This window comes from Pseudorca crassidens, chromosome 3 (assembly GCF_039906515.1).
Source record: "Pseudorca crassidens isolate mPseCra1 chromosome 3, mPseCra1.hap1, whole genome shotgun sequence".
Lineage (NCBI taxonomy): Eukaryota > Metazoa > Chordata > Mammalia > Artiodactyla > Delphinidae > Pseudorca > Pseudorca crassidens.
Genome location: NC_090298.1, coordinates 165,905,014 through 165,926,212, shown reverse-complemented (window position 1 = coordinate 165,926,212; position 21,199 = coordinate 165,905,014). Strand labels below are relative to the sequence as shown.

Here is a 21,199-nt window from a genome sequence, read left to right as displayed (position 1 = left end):
CAATAATAGACTGCCAACTAAAAATTGTCACTTGCCTTCTGGTTCTACAGGAATGAAGTCACTAGCCACTGCAGTGGCTGACCTTCATCTCACCCTGCAAGAAGTTCAGGGTGGAGATCAGGAATGAGGCACTCTGTGCTCTGGGAAAAACTGGCAGAACAGGTCTTCCGATAGTTAGATTTTTCAGAAGATTTTATCAGTCTAGTTTCTTCCATCTTCTCATATTTAGAAAAGCACTAAAATTATTAACGGAGACATCTGCCCCTTGCGACTAGCAGCGACCTTCTACCAAATGTGTGCTTGGTTGCACGTATCCCCCTTCATTAAAGTCATACGTATACTGACCTCCTCCCCCACCTTTTGGGAGCAGTTCCTCAGAGCTATCTGAGAGGCTGTCTCCTGGGCTATAGTCCTCATTTTGTCCCTAATAAAACTTAACTCACAACTCTCACACTGTGCATTTTTTTTTCAGTCAACAAGACAAAGAAAATTTTAGAAGACGATAAGCCAAACTTACAATGATTCCCTCCCGGGCCAGAGATTAGAAATAGATTCAATTTCTGTAATGTTAAAATTATTTACAAGCAGGTATTATTTTCAGCATCAGGAAAATTTCTTGTTAACCAGAAATTATATGTTTTTTAAGGCTCTTTTTAAAAAAATTATTTATTTGGCTGCACTGGGTCTTAGTTGCAGCATGCGGGATCTTTAGTTGTAGCACGTGAGATCTTTAGTTCCCTGACCAGGGATCGAATGCGGGCCCCCTGCATTGGGACTGGAGTCTTAACCACTGGACCACCAGGGAAGTCCCAAGGCTTATTTTATACTTTACTTTTTTAACTAAAGTATAGTTGATTTACAATGTTGTGTTCATTTCTTCTCAAGAATTATATGTTTAAACGCAAATAACCATCCATCAGTGAATGGATAACAAATTGTCTCTAGCCGTATGGTGGAATACTACTCAGGAACAAATTTTTTTCTTAAGTTTTTTGGGTTTTATTTTTTTGGTCACGCTGAAGGGCATGCGGGATCTTAGTTCCCCCCACCACCAGGGATCAAACGGGGGCGCCCTACAGTGGAAGCATGGAGTCCTAACCACTAGACTGCCCGGGAATTCCTGGGAACAAATTTTTGATCCCTGCAACTGTCTGGATAAATCTCAAAATTATTACGCTGGGTGAAAGAAACAAGACCCCTCCCATACACACAGAGAAAATAGCACACTATATGATTCCATTTATATAATATTCTAGGAAAAGCAAAATAATCTATAGTGACAGATCAGTGGTCCTGGGGACAAGAACGGAGGGAGGGTTATGAGGGGCCACAAGGAAACTTTTGGGGGTGATGGAAATGTTTGTTATTTTGATTGTAGTGGTGGTTTTATGAGTGCACACATGTCAAAAGTCATCAAATTACTTAAACATGTGGTTTGTTATACATTAATTATGCCTCAATAAACGAAAAAAATTTTTTTGTCTAATGGGGCAGTTACTGGGCCATCCTTTCACATAATGTTCCATGTCAACAAAGCAAATTCACATAATGGTTAAGATCATGGAATAAGATTACTCAAGTTTTGCTACGTCATTAGCTGTGTGGCTTTGGGCAACTTAACTTCTCTGTGCCTCAGTTTCCTCCTCTGTGCCTTTCTCACTGGGCTGCTGATAGGAGTCTGTACATGAAGGACTGAGCACAGTACCTGACATGCAATAAGCAAGCACTTGATAAATGATACCTTACCTTCATGGGATGGTGTATTTTTTGTTTGTTTTGTTTTGGGGGGTTATTTTTTGGTCACGCTGCGTGGCTTGTTGGATTTTAGTTCCCCGACCAGGGATTGAACCCTGGACCCTTGGCAGTGAGAGCTCGGATCCTAACCACTGGACAGCGAGGGAATTCCCATGGGAGGGTGTATTAATCATGTTTTTTATTTTCTACATTTTATGATGCTTTGACATCTTAGGTCTTGCAAACCTGGGGAAAGACCACCCCTCCCAGGGTTAGCTAGTTCCTAGAGATAGCAAACCACATGCCTGGGAGCCCGCTTCTCATATGCAAACCAGCCAATCCGATCACCTCCTTTATCTAACCCTGGGACCCTAAACCAATATTCCCTCTGCCCTAAATCATCCCAGGACCATGTAGCATGCAACTAGGGACCACCCCTAGAGCCTAGAACCCACTGAAATTATTTATTTATTTATTTAAATGCCTTTAAAAACATATTTATTTATTTATATATATATTGATTTAATTGTTGGCTGCATTGGGTCTTAGTTGCAGCACGCAGGATCTTTCTTGCAGCATGCGGGATCTTTTGTTGTGGCACATGGTCTTCTCTCCCTAGTTTCAGCCTGCTGGCTCAGTTGTGATCCCACGGCATGTGGGATCTTAGTTCCCCGACCAGGGATCAAACCCACGTCCCCTGCATTGGAAGGCGGATTCTTAACCACTGGACCACCAGGGAAGTCCCCCACTGAAATTATTTAAACCATCCAATTCTTAGCTTGCTCTGCTGGCCTCCCCTGCCTCTCCCATTCCTTCCAGCAAAAACTATAACAGAGGCTCTGGCCCATGCTTTTCCCTCACTCTTGCTGACCAGTCCTGGTGCGCCCCCGTGTGGCCGTTCTTGGCATGGCATGCCCCTGCTCTTGGGAATTGTAGTAATAAGCCCTTCTTTAAAGGACAGTTGTTGGAGGATGGAGAGAATGAAGAGACCACCGAAATAAGAAAGCATCTTGAGACCGAAAAACAAGGCAGGCAGCTCCATATAATCAATGGATCCGTTTATTAGAGGGTAACTTACTCACAGGGTGGGATCAATTGGACAGCGATCCGGAAGCATTCACAGCCTCACTTCACACCCCCGAGGGGCCATTTGGACAATTTATAGTTAACCTAGGGGGTGGGGGAAGGTGCTTGGAAACAGGATGTGCGTTCCTAAGTCAAGATTTTTAAATGGGTAACTAGTCTCATGGGTGCCGGGAATACATCAGCAGTGAAAGTTTTCATCATTGTTTGGGGCCTAACAGAGCATAGAGGCCACCTGAACCTAATGATTATGAAACAGTATTAACTACAAAGCCCTTGACGACAGAGAAGTCATTTACTGTACAGTACAGTCTTACATAGGGTCAGTGGAAGGACAGGAGGAACAGGGCCCAAGATGGTGTCAGTTATGCTAATGGCCATACAACCGCTGTCTCCACGTCTATCACCTTACTATACGTGATTAAAACAAGTTCCAGGTACATTCTGTCTTGTTTTATTTTTATTTTGGTGGGGGTGAATTAGAAAAAAAATAGCTTTTTCGCTTTGCCAGGCAAAGGGGGCCACAGCAGACTAATGTCCTCAAAACTGTGTGTCCCGACCTGGAGTGGGGTAGTGAGGAGTTTTATAGTAATGGTTCAAAGAGGAGGGCGTGATCAGCTCGTGGACGTTCTTCTGATTTGTTGGTTGTGAGGTAGGTGGGAGTCAGCATCATTAACCTTCTGGTTCTAACCATTCTGGGGTCTAAATGCTTGTGGGCACCATACCGTTAGTTAACTTCTCCCACCTGGTGGAGGTTTCAGTATCTGCAAAACAACTTGAAGATATTGTTATGTATATCCCTTGAGGGGGGTGTACCAGGACCCTGTCCCAAGGCTGCACTATTGTCCAGGTACATTTTAAAACAGATGACAGGGACTTCCCTGGAGGTCCAGTGGTTGACACTCCACGCTTCCACTGCAGGGGGCACGGGTTTGATCCCTGGCTGGGGAACTAAGATCCTGCATGCCGTGCGGCGTGGCCCAAAAAAAAAAAAAAAGTATATACATATGTATAACTGAGTCACGAGTCACTTTGCTGTACAGCAGAAATTAACACAACATTGTAAATCAACTATACTTCAAAAAAAAAATAACGCTCATTTCATGGGCAGTGATCCTAAGTTACTTAGGATCACTATCAGTCTGCCACCTGCATCTTTCAAGTGGTTCAGACTCAAAGGGCAGAAAAGGAGTTGCTACCTTTTGAACCCCTAAAACCAAAGCCACCTGTGAGGCCCTTCTAACCTCTCCCCATCATCTCTGACTTCACTCTTGATTGCTCACCCCCTGTTCCCTCGGCCACTTGGACCTTCTTCCCATCCCTGGAAATTGCCAAGCTCACTCCCATCTCAAGTCTTTGCCTTTTCTGTCTTCCCCAGCGCTTCCCGGGGCTGGTTCCTCACCTCTCAGCTCTGGGCTCAGAGAGGCCCACCCTGCCCACTCAACCAAACACGTGTGCCCCCATCACGTGGCCCTGGTTTATTGTCTCAGAGTCTCTGAAACCGTTCCATGCGTGTGTTCACCTGTTTATCATCCTGTCTTCTTCCTTGTCTGTTTTGTTCACTGCTGTGGTCCCAGTGCCTAGAACCATGCTTGCAAGAGAGCGGAGGCTGAAGGCACATTTGTTGAATGAATAAACCAAATGCTTTTTTGAAAAACGTGATTATCTTTCTTTAATAGCAAAATAATATATATTGCGCAAAACTTGGAAAATACAGAATACAAAATACTGAAAGGACAACTTAGAAACTTTATTAACATTTCGAACATCAAAGCATGAGTTGTATCTGCCCTTCTCTCCGTGTCTCCTGCGTGCATGTAGGACTATCAGTGGTGTGTCGGCGTGTCAGTGGTGTGTCGGCGTGTCAATGATGTGTCAGTGTGCTGGTGCACATGCGTTGACAGCCCTTCCAGGCTTCCTAAGGGGCCTTGACCCCTCAGGTCTCCCTAACTCCTAACCCACCCTTCCACATCTGTCCTGTTCCTGAGAATGGCTCTTCATCCAGGACCTTCTCGGGCCTCAGGGCTGGTAAAGAGTAAGGCTTTGCAACATAACCGAGAGGTAGCTATGGTCTTCCTCATTTCTGGAGGTGAGGACAGGGCCTCCGAGAGGCTGGCTGATGTCACAGAGGCCACACAGCTGGCAAACCATGATTCTAATGATCTGGAGGAGCCAAGGCTTAGGTTCTTTCTACCTGTGGCCTTCATAGCTCTCCAGCCGGATTACCTGCCCATGGTAAGGTGCTGCTCAGAGGGTCTGGGACTCATTAATAAAAGCTGAGAGGGGTCTCAGGCTCGGCTGGTGCAGTCACATCCACCAGTCCATGGACTCTTTGGGGCAGGCCCTGACAATGACCATACAGTGGGGTAGCCCCTTAGACAGGATCCTCTCTGCCTCCTGACCCTCCCAGCCCAGCCCCTGCAGCTCAAGGACCCTGAGCTTGGGCATGGTGAGGCAGGAGGAGAGGATTTCATGCGGGGAAGGCATTTCTGGGGTGATGAGCGGCCCCAGCAGGCACAGACTCTCCAGGGCCGGCATGCCCTCCAGGACCGACAGGCCAGGGGCCGAGAGGCCCCGCACGGTCAGCCGGATCTTCCGCACATCTCGAAGGTGGCGGCTGATGGCCAGGAGGGTGCTGTCGGCCGAGAGGGTGCAGCCCAGCACCTCCAGCCTCTGCAGGTAGCTCAGCTCCTGCAGGCCCATATCCAGCCCGGTCTCGGTCACCCGGTAGGTGCCGCCCAGCACCAGCGAGCGCAGCGCGCGGAAGCGCGTCAGGCCCTGCAGGTGCTCGTCGCGGAAGGCGGGGACACGGTCCAGCACGATGCACTCGAGCAGGGGCAGCACGGTGGGGTCCTGCTCCTTGAGGAGCCAGGCCATGGAGATCTCACAGCTGTGCAGCTCCAGGGTCCTCAGGGTGCAGGGGAGGCTGGTGATGGGCACCATGCTCAGGTTGGCCACGTGCAGGCAGAGGCGCTTGAGGTTGGGGCACTTCTGGCCCAGGGCCCTCATCAGGGCGGGGGACAGCTGGGGAGCCTGAGAGCCCGAGAACAGGTAGCCGCCCATCCGCAGGGAATGGAGCCGGGATGCCATGTACCGGCGAAGGAGGTGCCACATGACTTTAGGCCGCATCTGTAAGAACCAGAAACGGGGTGTGGGGGGCGGGCTGTGACTGGGGGAGAGATGTGGGGCATCTTCCAAGGCCCCCACCTGCCTGGAGACAGGCAGTCCCCAGCTGGGGCTCTGATGTTCCCTGGGAATTCTGTCCTTCCCTCACCAGCCTCACGCCACCAGATACCTCCCCAGGAGCAACAGGATGATTTAATCTGTGTTGACCTCTAGGTTGGAACAAAAGCAATGGCGGTAAGAGACCATAACAGATCTGTCTCTAGCAAGAGTTATCTTCTGCAGTAAGCAAGAAAGTAAATCCACCTGGCAATATTTTTATCCCTTTCTTAATGACTACCTCCTCATAGAAATAAACAACATAAAATAAAACTGAAAAAGGCTAAAACTGCCCAGGATAAATCAGATCTAGGTTAAAAGAAAAAAATAAAAATCACAGCTTGGTAAGAGTGAAAGCTGCAAAAATTAACCCTGGGAAATTAGTAGAAAACAAACAAACGAACTATAACTAACTGGTACCCTGTGCATTTCATTATATGTACATTTTAGCTTCAAAAAAAAAAAGGACAGAAAAAAGAAATTGTAGGGACTTCCCTGGTGGCGCAGTGGTTAAGAATCCGCCTGCCAATGCAGGGGACAAGGGTTCGAGTCCTGGTCTGGGAAGATCCCACATGCCGCAGAGCAACTAAGCCCGTGCGCCACAACTACTGAGCCTACACTCTAGAGCCCACAAGCCACACTGAGCCTGCATGCCACAACTACTGAAGCCTGCGTGCCTAGAGCCTGTGCTCTGCAACAAGAGAAGCCACTGCAGTGAGAAGCCCGCACACTGCAACGAAGAGTAGCCCCCGCTCTCCACAACTACAACGAAGACCCAACGCAACCATAAATAAATAAAATTAAAAAGAAACTGCATACCATAAAATCTGTTGACGAGTTTTTTTTTTTGTAAATATGACTTTTTTATTAGCAAAATCCACGACCAGGCAAGAGGATATTTTGCTGCCTCTCAGTTACACCTTTTCTGTTGGGTTCTTGGTATCCCTAATCCTTTTATTCCTAAATTCTTTTTTAAAATTTTTCATTGAAATATAGTTGATTTACTATCTTGGGTTAGTTTCAGTGTACAGCAAAGTGATTCAGAATATATATATATATATATATTTTTTACATTGTCTTCCATTTTAGGTTATTACAAGATTTTTAGTATAGTTCCCTGTGCTATACTATAGGTCCTTGTTGGTTATCTATTTTATATACAGTAGTGTGTATATTTTAATCCCAAACTCCTAATTTATCCCTTCTCCCTGTTGACTACTCTTGACAGAGGAATCAAATCTTCCTGATAAAATTTGGACCTGCAAGTTTGGGCCGAGGGAAAGGGACTCACTAGAAACATTGCCCACTAAAAGGGAACTCACACAAGTAGAAGCGACCGTTGGCAAAATTTTAAATGCCCACGAAGCCAGAGGTTGAATCCCTTTTACTTGTAAAAGGACAAAATTAGAAAATCCTTTAAGTTTCATAATATCAAACACTGGCCAGGATGTGGAGAAGCAGTTCTCAGGTCCTGCTGGTGGCACTTGGTCTGGATACTTTGGAATGCGATCTGGTGAGTTTTACTGAAATGTAAAATGTGGACACCCACTGGCACCTGTTTTGTTTTTAAGAATATGGGAGCAGGAATTCCCTGGCGGTCCAGTGGTTAGGACTCCGCACTTTCACTGCCGAGGGCCCGGGTTTGATCCCTGGTCAGGGAACTAAGATCCCACAAAAAAAAGGGGGTGGGGAGCATCTGCTGCTTCTCTGGGAAAGAACAAGGTGACCTGGGTGACAGAAGTAGGGAGACCTTACTTTCCAATTTTTATTATTTTGTACCTTTTGAATCCTGTGTATATCTTTTTTTGCACCGCCCCCCTTATTATTTTTTTAAACTAATTTTTCAGTTTGTTTAAATGCACATACTGCCTGACCTAGTAAGACCTCTTTTGTGGAATTTACCCTACAGAAACATTAGTTTCTGACATCGTGGTTTTAACAGCAAAAACCAAATGTCCACTGATAAGATAACAGCCATGTAGGTAGTAACTAAGAACAAAGTAGATCCAGAGATATGAACCCTGGTAACTCCTCAAAACATGCAGGAAAGAGTGGCAAAATGATACTTTAAAGGTTAAAGAAAAAAGAAACAATACTATATATTTTATATGGGTACAATTATTCCAACCATAATGGCTAACTTGTATTGAGTACCTACTGTTTGCCAGGTGCAGTGATGAGCACTGAACTAGAAAGCTCACACAGTACCTGGTTGTGTAGCAGGTACCTCTGGAAAAATGCAGTGGCCAGAATCTTGTTCTTGCAAGAGTACAGCTATGATTCAACACAGCCTGACTCCAAAGGCCAATCTTGCTCTTGTAACCACTTTACTTTCCTTCCCTTATACAGGCCCAAGGATATAAAGGCATAGAAGATGGGATAGAAGGAAATATTCCACACTTATAATAGTGGTTACTCTGGGTAAGGGTTGAAGATACCAGGGGATGACTGTCAAAGGCTCTTAGCTTCATCTGTGGCAATACTTCAATGGTTTTTTGTTTTTAGATATAATTGACATATTATATTAGTTTCAGGTGTACACACAATGGTTCGATATTTGTATATCTTGTGAAATGATCACCACATAAGTCTAGTTAACATCCATCACCACACATAGTTATACTACTTCAACATTTTTACAAGAATTATTCATGACTTGTGTGATTTTTAAAAATTAAACCTCAAAAAGAGAAATGCAAAACAAATGTTCTAGTTAATCTCTATTACGTACGCTAAAGCATTTAGGGATGAAGTGGACTCTTGTCTGCGACTTATTTTGAAGTGTATTTAAAAAATAAAATGGATTGATGGATGGAAAGAGGGATGGATGGATCGGTCAACAGGGGATAAAACAAATGTAGTCAAATACTAATAGTGGGCAACTTCGTGCTCTCTGTACTATTCTTTCAACTTTTATATATGTTTGAAATTTCTCATAATAAAATGGCAGAAAAAATAACTAAGAACTACATTATTATGTAATGTGTTAGTTTTTTAGTACAGAAAAAATAACCATTTTTAAAGGTGATTTCAATAAAAATAATTTCTATACAAGGCCACAATTCCTTATCCAAAACTCCTGAAGACAGATGGGTTTCAGAATTCAGAATTAATGTGGTACAAATACCATATATGATACCATCAGAAGGGTCAAGGGCAGCACCTTGTTATCAGATTAATATTTTTCAGTATAACATGACTTTTATTCCAAGTGGGATAAGGAAAAGGACATTAATAGCCTCACACCAGTTCACACCAGGTGTTGCCACCAAATGAATTTGTGCCAAGCTTACAAAAAACCTTTTCACTTTTCTGGCTTTCTGATTTTGGAATTGCAGATGAAGAACTGAAAGTGAGAAAATATAAAGGATCCTACCTCTCAGAAATTGTACTTCTAGGTTTCAGAGTAACTGGTACCTGGATGCAAGAAGACAGACACAAGGACATTCTTGTGGAACAAGAAGCAACAGCATCAGTAACACCTTGAAAGTTATTAGAAATTTGGAATCTGGGGCCCCCACTCCAGGCCACTGAATCAGAATCTGCATTTTAACAAGATCCCCATAGGTGATTCGTATGCACAGTGAAGTCTGAGACACTGCCTTATAAGGCTGTTCATAACAGTAGAAAGTTGGAAATAACCTAACCATCTGTCAACAGGAAAATAGATAAACAATTTGCGGTATATTCATTTAACAGCAGTTAAAAGGAATGAATTAGATTTACAAGTGCTGATTAGAGTAAATCTCAAAAGCGATGTGTGAATAAAGCTGGTTATACAAGTAAAACAGCATTTAACTACCTAAAGAGTAGAGCAGCATTATCTAAATTTTAGAAATACGTTAACAATACTGTGTATTGCTTACGGGCACACACATAAGAAGTAAATAAAAACGCGAAGGGATACAAATCCACTTTATGATAGTGGTTACCTCTGAGGAGGGTTTCAAAAGTGCAAGAGATATACCTAAAACTGTTGTATGCATATGTGTATATATAAACATTTGTATGTGTGTTTCACAAGATCAGCAGTAAATAAGGCCAAAGGTTAAAAAAGGTTAAATCTAGGTAGGGGGGGAAATAGTTTCAGATATTATCCTCTGTACATTTCTACATATATTTTAAATAGTTCATAATAAAAAGAAAAAAATAAAATGCAAATGGGAGAAAGTGGAAATGGTTTGCCTGCACCACTCAGGAGATTAATTCTGGAAATAAGTTGACTATGGAAAATGATTTCTCCATGAAAACTCATCAATAAGCCCTTTCCCTGCACGACTTTGGTAACACCCATTCTGGAGGTGGGGAAACTGAGGCCTGGACGTCACAGTGGAGCAAATAACTGACGCGGCCGGGATGCACCCGGAACAGCCTCGCTCGAAACACAGGGTTGGAGGCGTGGTCCTCGAGGTCGGGCCAGCCCGACCTTGGCCCAGACCTGCCCGGCCAGCCCCGCATACCGTGTAGAGCGTCAGGTCGACATGTCGCCACAGCCACCGGTCGTCCACCAGCCTCTTCCAGCGGTGACAGACCCTGGGGAAGGGGACCTGCCGTTAGAACGTCCCGGCCCCGCGGGGACCAGATGTCCATCTCCTGGTGCAACCCCCCCCGCCCGGCCCTTCCCTCGCGCGGGGCGGGGCCGCACCTGGAGATGCGGATCCTGTCCCGAACCGGGAGGTAAGAGAAGATCTCCAACAGAACAGAGTCCGGCAAGTCCGCAAAAGTGGCCATGATCCCGCCGACACGCACTTCCGCTTCCGGCGAAAGGGACTCGTTGACTCGCCTTGGAAGCCCCTAAGAGACGGCAGGAAGTGAGGGTGCCGGCAGGGAGGTGGTCGTGGCTTCCGGTAGCCGGCAGAGTTCTGGCTTTCCTCTTGCGGGGACGTGGTTGGGCCCTGGAGCCAGACCAGCACGGGATCTGAACGCGGCACCGAAGGTGGGGTTAGGGACTAGGACCAAGCCCGGAAGGCGTGGCTAGGGCGATGACGATACCCGGGGGCGGGGTTAAGGGCGGGAACGAGACTCGGGGGGCGTGCCTGGGGAACTAGGACCACGCCCTGAAGGCGTGGCTAGAGCGGTGACGAGGCCCGGGGGCGGGGTTAAGGGCGGGAACGAGACTGGGGGAAAGCGTGGCTGGGGCGGTCACGAGCCCTAAAGGGAAGGATTGAGGGCGGAACCAAGAGCGGAGGACAAGGTGGAGAGTTCGAGAATAAATTTGTAGAAGTGAAATAGCTTGTTAAAAGGCGTGTTGAATTTTTCGCTTTTATTGATGGCGCCAAATTGTTCTCCACAGAGCCTGAACTGACACTCCCTCCAGATATATATCACTCTTTTTTTTCTAAATATATTACTCACTTTTAAAGTTGCAATTCATAAGGGCAGTGAAATTTATTCAAACATTCCCGTATTGATGAGTATTCACGTTGCTTCCAGTTCTATCACCGCAATATCGGCGCTAAACATTCTCTTTATATATGTATGTACATGCATATGTGTGTGTGTGTGTGTATATATATAAATATATATACACACACACACACATACATATGTAATATATACCTCCTATGTTTTTATTTCTATAGGATAAATAACCAGGAGTTGGGTTGATGGGTCAGAGGACATGTGAAGTTTAATTCTGAATAGGTTTTGCCAAATCACACTCCCAAGAGCCTATAATGGCAATACATGGTTTTGGGTTGTTTTTTTTGTTTGTTTTGGTTTGGTTTTGTTTTTGCCGCGCTGTGCGGCTTGCAGGATCTTAGTTCCTCGACCAGAGATTGAACCCGGCCAGGGCAGTGAAAGCACCGAGTCCTAACCACTGGACCGCCAGGAAATTCCCTGGCAATACATGTTTTTAATACACACACAGAGAAGAAATTGGAGACGTTGAAAACTGTTTTAGAAATAAATGCAAACTGGGACTTCCCTGGCGGTCCAGTGGTTAAGACTCTGTGCTTCCATTGCAGGGGGTGCAGGTTCGTTTTCTGGTGGGGGGATTAAGATCCCGCATGACGGGCAGCCCGGCGCCCCCCCTCAAAAGCAAGCAAACTCATTAAGATGTATATGTTAGGGCTTCCCTGGTGGCGCAGTGGTTGAGAGTCCGCCTGCCGATGCAGGGGACATGGGTTCGTGCCCCGGAACGGGAAGATCCCACATGCCACGGAGCGGCTGGGCCCGTGAGCCATGGCCGCTGAGCCTACGCGTCCGGAGCCTGTGCTCCGCAACGGGAGAGGCCACAACAGTGAGAGGCCCGCGTACTGCAAAAAAAAAAAAAAAAAAAAAAGTATATGTTAAATGTGTGCAATTTTGTATATCAACTATATCTGAATAAAGCTTAAAAATCTGTATGCTTTCACTTATCCATAAATAAATAAAAAGTAAAACACTGTGGTATTCACCTATCAGATTAAGATGAGGAAGCCAGAAAATACCCACACTAGCCTTGGTGTGAGGAAGTAGACCTTCTCAACCACTGCAGATGGGGCAGAATTGATGCAAAATCTTTGAAGACAGTTTGGCAATATCAGATTGCAGCCCCTGTAGGGCCCAATAATTCCACTTCTAGGATCTCAAATTGTCATAAAGAATGAGGTAGGTCTTTCTGTGCTGTTTGGAACAATCGCTAGGATATTGTTTTCTTTTAAAAGCAAAAGGTGTAGAGAACAGTGTATATAGTTTGATCTCGTTGGATATACATATTTGTTGTGTTTCATCTTATACATAAAGGCCTGTATGAAAACAAAGTCATTCATTTCTGCCCTTTGACACAACTTAAAATATTGTATGTTACTTGAAAATACAAAGTCCCTATCTCCATTGAAACGCGTTATTGACATCTGAGAGGTTTCATCATTTTCTTGGGAGGCTCTGTATCACATGTTTGAAGACACAGAGATGAAATGAAAACTTTTAACTGTAATTGTCCCTGCGGAGGGCCTGGGGTCTGGAGGGTGAGGAAACTTTATGCTGCTGTATATAATACTTCTGTACTGCTTGAATTTTTACCATGTGCAAGAAAGTTCCAAATGTTTTATTAATAAATCCAACCCCTTTCATATTTTTCCTCAAACAAGAGCACAGAAAAAAAATGCTTCATGCTCTGGCAACCATTTTACGACTGTGGGAGAAAAGACCAAAAGAATCACATAGAGGTCAAGTCGCTTGCCAGGGCCACAAGCCCAGATTTTTCTGATGCCAGAGCGTGGGCCTCTATCACAGTGCTCTCCGATTTCCTCTGGAAAGCCCATGCCAGCACGCAGGGGCAATGACTCCTCTGCTCCCAGCGCCTTGGGCTTCCCCTTCACAGCACCTGTGTCACACTGTATTGCAAGGACCTCTTCACTTGTCTTCTTTACTTGTCTTCCTCCTGTATCAGACTGAATTCTGGGGTGGCAGGTCGGCCTTGGACACTGCTGCATCTCCAAGGCCTGCTGACAGGCTGAGATGTTGGGAGAAGGGACCTCCTGAGCAACTCTCTCCACCTCTAAGATTATTTCCCCTCTGGTGAACCTTTAAGTTCAGCGGAACGCAGGTGTCGCTGACCCCAGCTCAGTTACAGGGGTTTCCTAAGAACCATCTTCTCCCCATCAAGCATACAGGAGTGGAGGGATGGGAATCCCAAAGTATAAGCTCCTTCCTCTGGGTCAGAAACTAGGCAACAAGGGGCAGAGGGGCCCTGCCCAGCTTGCTCCTTGAGTTCTGACCCAGAACTCTCCCTCCTGGGAAGCATCTACCTCCTCACAAGAGCAGCTCTGATAGCAGGTCCTTCGGCTGCCTAGACGGGAGGATGGGACTGTCCTGGCCCCTCAACGGGCAGGCACTGAGGCCCTTCATGGGAAGCGCCGAATGATATTTACCAGGATGTGGAGAGAGGTCTCTAAGGTGAGGTGTCCTGTCTCCTGAGGCCTTTCCCCCTCCCACCTGGCTCTGGAGGAGGCAGTCCGTGCAGCAGTGGCAGCCTAGTCCTGGGACTTCCCATTGCCCATCCCCTCCACTTCCTCAGGATGCCTTAGCCCAGTTGGGGCTGGCGGCCCCCGACTAGATCCCCACTACTGCCCATGGAGCCCAAGCCCCCAACAATCCCAGACTTTATATTCCTCCCCTTTCAGCAGCACTCCTCACCCCTTTCCAATCTCCCCCAGCCCATAACTCAGCATCACCATCCTGTGCCTTAGCTCCCCTTTTTTTTTTTAATTTTTAAAAACATTTGGGGTTTTTTTTTTGGCTGCACCACACAGCTTCTGGGATCTTAGTTCCCTGGGCACGGATTGAACCCGGGCCCTCGGCAGTGAGAGCGCAGAGTCCTAACCACTGGACCGCCAGGGAATTCCCTAGCTATCTTTGAATCAAACATTGAAAAAATAGAACTTCTTGTTTTAAAAAAATAACATTTACTTTTTCTTCTGATTACAAAAGTAACATATGTTCATTGTAGGTAATCTGGGAAAACACCAAAAGCACCAAAAAGAGGAACATGAGACACAGCAATTCCACCGTCTAGTGGTAAACACCATCAACATCTGGTGTGTCCTAGTATTTCTATGTGAGTGCAAAAATGTGTTCCTTCCAAACTTTCTCGGGCACATTAGTCCCCTCAAGCTCACCCTTGACCTTCCCATCTCCCCCTCTTGCCCCATCTGTTCTTCTGCAAGAGGACTGTCAGGGGCTGGTCCAAGACCGATTCTTACTACAATCCTAGGGTGGGGATTGCTCTCCCCATTCATAGGTGAGGAAGATGAGAATCAGAGAGGGGAAGAGTTGAGATCACACAGCTTAATATTAAGGGGTTTTGACTCATCTGTCTGGATCCAAAGCCTGTGTCTCCAATCTGAATAAGCTTTCCATTCAGATTCCCTGCCCGCTCAAGCCCACTCAGAGGGATTCTGCAGGGGTCAGAGAAATAACGGATCAAAGTCCTGAGGCAGGAAGGCCCCTGAGTCTAGTGTTTGAGGTGGGACTCCTTGGGCCAGTTCCCTAAGGCAGGACAGTCCCAACAGGATCACAGAGCATCCTCCCTTTCCCCAGGAAAGCATCTCATGTCTTCCACCTAATCTCATATCCTAGATTGAGAAGGCGGATTGGGTGAATCAGAAGTGGTGGCCCCGCGGCTTCCCTGGTGGCGCAGTGGTTGAGAATCTGCCTGCCAATGCAGGGGACACGGGTTCGAGCCTTGGTCCGGGAAGATCCGACACGCCGCGGAGCAGCTAAGCCTGTGCGCCACAACTACTGAGCCTGCGCTCTAGAGCCCGCAAGCCACAACTACTGAGCCCATGTGCCACAACTACTGAAGCCCGTGCACCTAGAGTCCCCGTGCTCCGCAAGAAGAGGAGCCACCACAATGAGAAGCCCACGCACCGCAATGAAGAGTAGCCCCTGCTCGGGGCAACTAGAGAAAGCCCACGCGCAGCAACGAAGACCCAACGCAGCCAAAAATAAATAAATAAAAATTAAAAAAAAAAAGAAGTGGTGGCCCCTTTTCAGAGTGAATCCTTTTAGGCTCACCAAACTAGGAGAATCCTGTCTGCTGAGAAGGAACAGTTCAAGAGTCAGTTCCATTGACAGGTTGGACTTAGGGAGGGGTGTTCTCTGTCCCACCAGCTCTGGGGAACCAGACCAGTTCAGGGGCTGCTTTGGCGCTGAAAGGCAAGGTTGGGAACTGGTACACAGTGCCCCCTGTAGGGCGGGAGCGACCTTCCTTGAAGATACAGACCTGGGAGATTTTGCAGTTGCAGGTAGGCGTGCAACGTGAACTCCATTCTGGTAAGTGCTGGTATCCAGGCCAGGATCAGGAGGCTCCTTCACTTATTGACTGCAGTCTGCACCCAAGATGTCCCTGGGGGCAGGCGAGATAAGCAGAGGGAAGGGGTGAGCAAAACGCTTCCGAGGCCCAGCCCTGAATGAAGGCAGGGGGGCGGACGGGATGCCCGCAGGACTTGACCCAGGCTCCCCAAAGCCCTAAAGTTGCAGTTAGAGGCTCCCTCAGGCTCAGGAACGAGAGGTCATCCCCGCCCACCGAGATGCCACACCAGATGGCGTCTCAGCACAGCGAAAAGCCTTCAACTAACTGCATCCAAACGGCTGGGCGCCGGTTCATGACCTCTGACTCTCCACGCCCCTCCCCCGCCCGGACCCTCATTCGTCTCCACGGTCCGTCCACATGTGTCCCTCTACCCAGGCTCGGGACCCCAAAGCTGCTCCTGGGAACCGCAAGCCCACTTCCGGCCCGGAGGGGCGTACTCCGCGCGGTGTTGACGGGCACTGGGAGGAGCGGAGGGAGGAGCTTTCGGCTGCGCACTTCCGTTTCCGGTTCTTAGCGTCAGCGTTGGTCGGGGCTCTGCCTTCGAGCGAGCTTGTTGTGGCGTCTGCTGGTGCCAGGAGATTCAAGGTGAGGTGGCCAGGTGGAGAGGCCCGGAGTAGCGGAAAGTTGATGGGACCCGGCCATCGAGGATCCGCCCGCCTGCGAGAGGCGAGGCTCGGCCTTCAGGCTACCTGAAATGGGACTGGGCCGGGCCGGGGGGGTGGGACGCGCGGCTGCCTGGGGTCTGCGGTCGCCGTGGGGTCCGAGGTCCTGGGACTTGGGGCCCAGGAAGACTGCGTTCTGGGGGATTGAGGGGGGCGTGAACATTAAGTCTCAATAACCGGGTGCCTTGGGGCCTGAGGGACCCCTGAAGTCCTGATTCTTTTGCTTCTGTCCCCGCTCTGTGTAGCTCCATCCTGAAGTCCTGATTCTTTTGCCTCTATCCCCGCCCTGTGCAGCTCCAGCCAGGATGATCGAGGTTGTTTGCAACGACCGTCTGGGGAAGAAGGTCCGCGTTAAATGCAAGTATCCACTGGCGGCCGAGAGGCGGTGGCTTCCGGAGGGTGCTTGACATGAATGAGGCAGGCAACTCAGTCTATGTTGTAGGGTGATTTTAGTTAGACCCGGGGGCAGGGGTGGGAATGGGGTCCTGGCAGAGTGCATTCACTACTGGAAATGTCCTCGTCGCGTTCTATCTCCCCCTTCCATTTTCCTTAATTCCTCTGCGCCCAGTACTGATGACACCATCGGGGACCTTAAGAAACTGATTGCAGCCCAAACTGGCACCCGTTGGAACAAGATCGTATTGAAGAAGTGGTGAGTACAGGGGTAGAGCTGGGGGCTGGACAGGAGCAGGCCAGAAGTTTTTGGTTGGGGGAGGGCTGCAGCCAGCCCTTTGCTTAGACAGAACTTCCTCAGCTTGCCTCCAGGCTGAAGGGCCTCCTTAGGCTTTTTCCTGAAAAGTTTTTATCCCGCAGGTACACGATTTTTAAGGACCACGTATCTCTGGGGGACTGTATCCTTTGACTTCTTGAGGAAGGGTCTCCATACCCGGACTTGGTTCTCTTTGTTCAGTACTGGAGTCTATATGAGATTATGCACATAATGTGTTTAACTTAATATGTGGCACATGCTAAGTATTTAGAAAATGGGAGCCGTGTAATTATTTTGTTGGGGGAGGAGGGTGGTTGGTGAAATGTTTTGATTTGACTTGGCTTGTAAGACTTTGACACTTTTCAGTCAAAGTATTTATTACTGAGCTCCACTTGAGTTGGGTACGGGAGGTCAGAGTGGAGGGAGACTCGGGCATGTTTGTTGTGCAAAAGGAACATGAACTTTTTTAAAAGTTTGGATTCTTTTCAAATTAAAATGATCCAAACTAAAATGTGGCCACCCTGACCCAACTGTGACAGATGGGAGGGGTGGGGATGGAGCCCACAGTGAGGATTCCTTAACGCTTGTACTTCAGATGAAATCCATGATGGGATGAACCTGGAGCTTTATTACCAATAGGGCAGAATTCCTTCTCCCTGTCCTTCTCTCTTCCCCCACCCTCGCCCCCCACACTAATATGGATGCTTGTGTTTGAAAACTCATGTTAATAAAAACTTAGAGGCTGCTTCATTCACTGTTGTCATCTTTGAGTGAGGGCTATCTCTTGAGGGGAGGGTTGGCATCTGGTCATCACTATATTCTCGGTACCCAGCTGCTCAATAAGAGTTCAAGATTGGATCAATGAGGGAGCCAGTAGACTGGGAGCCTGAATGGAAGACCAGAGCTCTGGGGCTAGCCATGTGTCTCTGAAGGTCAACAGATCCTGGGATTATTGTCACCCTAATAGACCAAGGAACCTCCGGGTAAGGACAGTAGATGTAGTAGTTAGGAATACAGGTTTAGATTCAGAGAGACTGTGGGTGGAATCCCAGCTCTGCCACCAACTGTGACCCTGGGCAAGTTACTTAATCTCCCTTAACCTTCATTTCCTTATCCAAACTGGAACCGACAGTGTTTACTTCAGTGGTGTGTTGTGAAGTGGAGATGAGATAAAGCATGATTAAGCAGCCACAGTTCTTAGCGCTTATGAAATCCTTGTGGACAGAGTGAAACAGTGTGGCATAGGCTATAAGAAGAACCCAGCCTCAACAGTCAGACCAACTGGGTTTGAATTTTGATCATTAGCAGTGGAATTTGGAGGAGTCAGACTCTCTGATCCTCAGTTTCTTCCTCTAAAAGCGGGAACCATGAAGACAATCACGTTTCCATGAGATAATGATGAGATAATGGATAACGATGAGATAATGGAGTTAAAACAGCAGGATGGGGCTTCCCTGGTGGCGCAGTGGTTGAGAGTCCGCCTGCCGATGCAGGGGACACAGGTTCCTGCCCCGGTCTGGGAAGATCCCACATGCCACGGAGCGGCTGGGCCCGTGAGCCATGGCCGCTGAGCCTGCGCGTCCGGAGCCTGTGCTCCACAACGGGAGAGACCACAACAGTGAGAGGCCCACATACCAAAAAAAACAGCAGGATGCCTGGCATTATTAGCTGTCTCCTGCCTTCTTCCCTCAGGTTTGAGTAGACAGGACCCCAAACACTCCATTTCTGTTCCCCTGGCCACAGACCCTGGGGTCAACCTTGGCCCTGTCCTTTCCCAGAGCCACATTCTGGAGCTGCTTTGAGAGTTTCACCTAGAACCTTGCTCCATCCCTTCTCCCCTCTCTGTGTATTGACTTGACTGATCCTCCTCAGGACATAACCATGTTCAAGTCTAGCCCACTGCCCCACCCAGGCTCCTGCCTGCCTTTTGCCACCAAGCTTCTTGGGATGCAGACCTGCCGGCTGCCTGGGGTGATGGTCTCACCTTGGTCTCCATTGGCCACCTCCCTACCTGCTCCCTTGGCTTCCCTCCTGTCCCTAGGACTCCACTTCCTCCGGACAAGTTAGAAATCTCTGTTTTCTGGTAACCCTGCTCTTATAGGTCAGTATCCTCCTTACCTGTCTGCTTAAAAAACAAACCCCCCCAATTTTTTTTTTTTTTAATTTCATGACAACCTTGACAAGGTGAGTCCTTGTTTTCAAATCAGCATAGAAAAGTACAGGCCAAAAATAAGACCCCACTCCTGGCCCCATTCTCTCTCCTGAGGTCAGGCCTTTTTCAGTGCATTTATATAAACTTCAGTTTTATTTTTAAAAAGACTGTGCCAATAACTACTTGTAAAAAAAATCCAAATGTTTTGTGAAAAAATTGTTTCTTATTTTTATAATATCCTCACTGACTGTGGCAATAATTAACATTTGAGTGAATCCAGAAGTTTTCTGAAATACAACCTATAGTTTTTATACAGTTGGAATAATTATATATTATGTAATATTTGCATACCATTCAGCAGTTTGCTTTTTTATGCTTCTTTCTATATAAATTATCTGTTTCATTCTTTCTCATTAGTATTTTTATTGATTTTTTTTTGTTTTTTTTTTTTTTACATCAAAGGGCAGTATGCAGGGATTTTTGTGGTGATGGCTGGAACTGTAGTGGTGGATGCAGGACTCAGCATTTGCCAACCAGGACATAGGGAGAAAGATGGAATGCAGGCTGTCAAATAAATCTGCCTGTATTACAAATGAATCACATGTCCCCACCAAAGGGGTTAGGGGAGAAAGGAGCTGACCTAAATAACCTTGAAAAAGTAATTTGATTTAATACTGTAAGGATAAAGAAAAAAGAATTATACACAAACACTGTAGTTGGTAACTGTGTTCCTTACAGTGGTATAACTTAGCAAATCTGAAACTAGTTTTGTACATGTATACACACACAGGGTTGGATAATATATTGTATATAATTAGAGCCAGGTTTCTTGCTGCTGGAGAAAGAAGTTACAAATAAAACTAGGAGAGGGTACAGTGGAAGGGAGTGGGTAGAATGAACCCTGTGGGGCTGGATTAGAGTTGGGAGTTATCAGTGTGGACTCATGGTTTTCGTTTAATATGTTTACAGACACATGTAGAAATACAGACATGTGCATATATCCATATATTTCCTTTACCCACTTAGAGGGACCAGAAGCCGTGACACCCCAGTATCAGTGAGCACACCCAGCAGCCAGATCTTGCTTTCTAAATAATATTCTCCAATAAAAGGAACCAGGGCTTCTGGGAGAAGTAATTTCGGGTGGGGGTGGGGGGGAGGAGAAGTAATTGATTCCAGAGCTAGGGCAGGGAAAATATAAGCTGAGCCCGTATTTTCCTGCTCTTATAGGTCAGTATCCTTACCTGTCTGCTTAAAAAACAACCCCCCAAAATTTGTGTACCAGAAGGTAAGAAGTACTCAAATAAAAAGGATGGAAGCATGTTGAAAGGGCACAGAGGCCAACCTGTGAAAAAGCTCTCAGTGGCCAAATTTGGAACAACTTGAGCAACAAAATAACGATAGTATTGGATTATAACCCAAAGAATTAAATGTCCTTGAGCCCATGCTCATATAAATAAATAACTGAATATGTAAATGAGTGGGGGAGAAGGGACAACTCTTCATTACAAAAGGATTTCAGTTAGTTGTAGAAGGAAAGAGAGAAATAAGAAATCACCCACCCTTGCATCACCGTAGTAATAATTGCTGTAGGCAAGATGCATTAATAGATGCTAAAATTGGTGGGCAAAAGTTTAAGCAGAAGTAGGATATTTGCACAGTCTCAAAAGTATCTCTCCCAAAAGTAGTTATTCATTACAAAGGGGAAAATAGTTCAGGTACTGCCCTAACCAAGTGATCAAAAACGTCACAACTGAGAGGCAGCTTCTAAGATGGCCCCTAGTGATCTCATGTATTCATACCCTTGTGTGATCCTCTCCTCTTGAGTATAGGGTAGA

At 46.8% G+C, this 21,199-nt stretch overlaps 2 protein-coding genes across 4 annotated transcripts; one reads left to right on the top strand and one right to left on the bottom strand.

Moving 5' to 3' along the window:
* Nucleotides 1–4,462: 4,462 nt before the first annotated feature.
* FBXL12 (F-box and leucine rich repeat protein 12) lies at nucleotides 4,463–16,323 on the bottom strand. Of its 2 annotated transcripts, XM_067733850.1 has the most exons (5): nucleotides 16,169–16,323; nucleotides 15,749–15,871; nucleotides 10,685–10,833; nucleotides 10,500–10,572; nucleotides 4,463–5,946 (listed from the first exon to the last, which is right to left on the bottom strand). In XM_067733850.1, exons 3-5 carry the CDS (start codon nucleotides 10,768–10,770, stop codon nucleotides 5,125–5,127), a joined length of 981 nt encoding a protein of 326 aa, XP_067589951.1. In that variant the 5' UTR covers nucleotides 10,771–10,833; nucleotides 15,749–15,871; nucleotides 16,169–16,323; the 3' UTR covers nucleotides 4,463–5,124. The 2 variants fall into 2 exon arrangements, with proteins under 2 accessions (XP_067589951.1, XP_067589952.1); XM_067733851.1 differs by lacking the exons at nucleotides 15,749–15,871; nucleotides 16,169–16,323 and adding an exon at nucleotides 9,416–9,456 and having other exon boundaries at nucleotides 10,685–10,713.
* Nucleotides 16,269–17,959, top strand: UBL5 (ubiquitin like 5). 2 transcript variants are annotated; one of them, XM_067733853.1, is made up of 5 exons: nucleotides 16,269–16,423; nucleotides 16,795–16,861; nucleotides 17,069–17,152; nucleotides 17,314–17,351; nucleotides 17,805–17,959. In XM_067733853.1, the coding sequence occupies exons 2-5, from the start codon at nucleotides 16,806–16,808 to the stop codon at nucleotides 17,846–17,848; spliced, it is 222 nt and encodes a 73-aa protein (XP_067589954.1). In that variant the 5' UTR covers nucleotides 16,269–16,423; nucleotides 16,795–16,805; the 3' UTR covers nucleotides 17,849–17,959. The 2 variants fall into 2 exon arrangements, with proteins under 2 accessions (XP_067589954.1, XP_067589955.1); XM_067733854.1 differs by having other exon boundaries at nucleotides 16,271–16,423; nucleotides 16,746–16,861.
* Nucleotides 17,960–21,199: the final 3,240 nt, after the last annotated feature.

Bases quoted from the DNA above. Each gene is read 5' to 3' on its own strand.
- FBXL12 (XM_067733850.1), bottom strand. From the start codon at position 10,770: ATGGCCACTTTTGCGGACTTGCCGGACTCTGTTCTGTTGGAGATCTTC. The intron at 10,573-10,684 runs GTGCGGCCCCGC...CCCCTTCCCCAG, and splicing joins GACAGGATCCGCATCTCCAG to GGTCTGTCACCGCTGGAAGA. The intron at 5,947-10,499 runs GTATGCGGGGCT...TGGTTCTTACAG, and splicing joins TCGACCTGACGCTCTACACG to ATGCGGCCTAAAGTCATGTG.
- UBL5 (XM_067733853.1), top strand. From the start codon at position 16,806: ATGATCGAGGTTGTTTGCAACGACCGTCTGGGGAAGAAGGTCCGCGTT. The intron at 16,862-17,068 runs GTATCCACTGGC...CTCTGCGCCCAG, and splicing joins AAGGTCCGCGTTAAATGCAA to TACTGATGACACCATCGGGG. The intron at 17,153-17,313 runs GTGAGTACAGGG...TTTATCCCGCAG, and splicing joins AAGATCGTATTGAAGAAGTG to GTACACGATTTTTAAGGACC.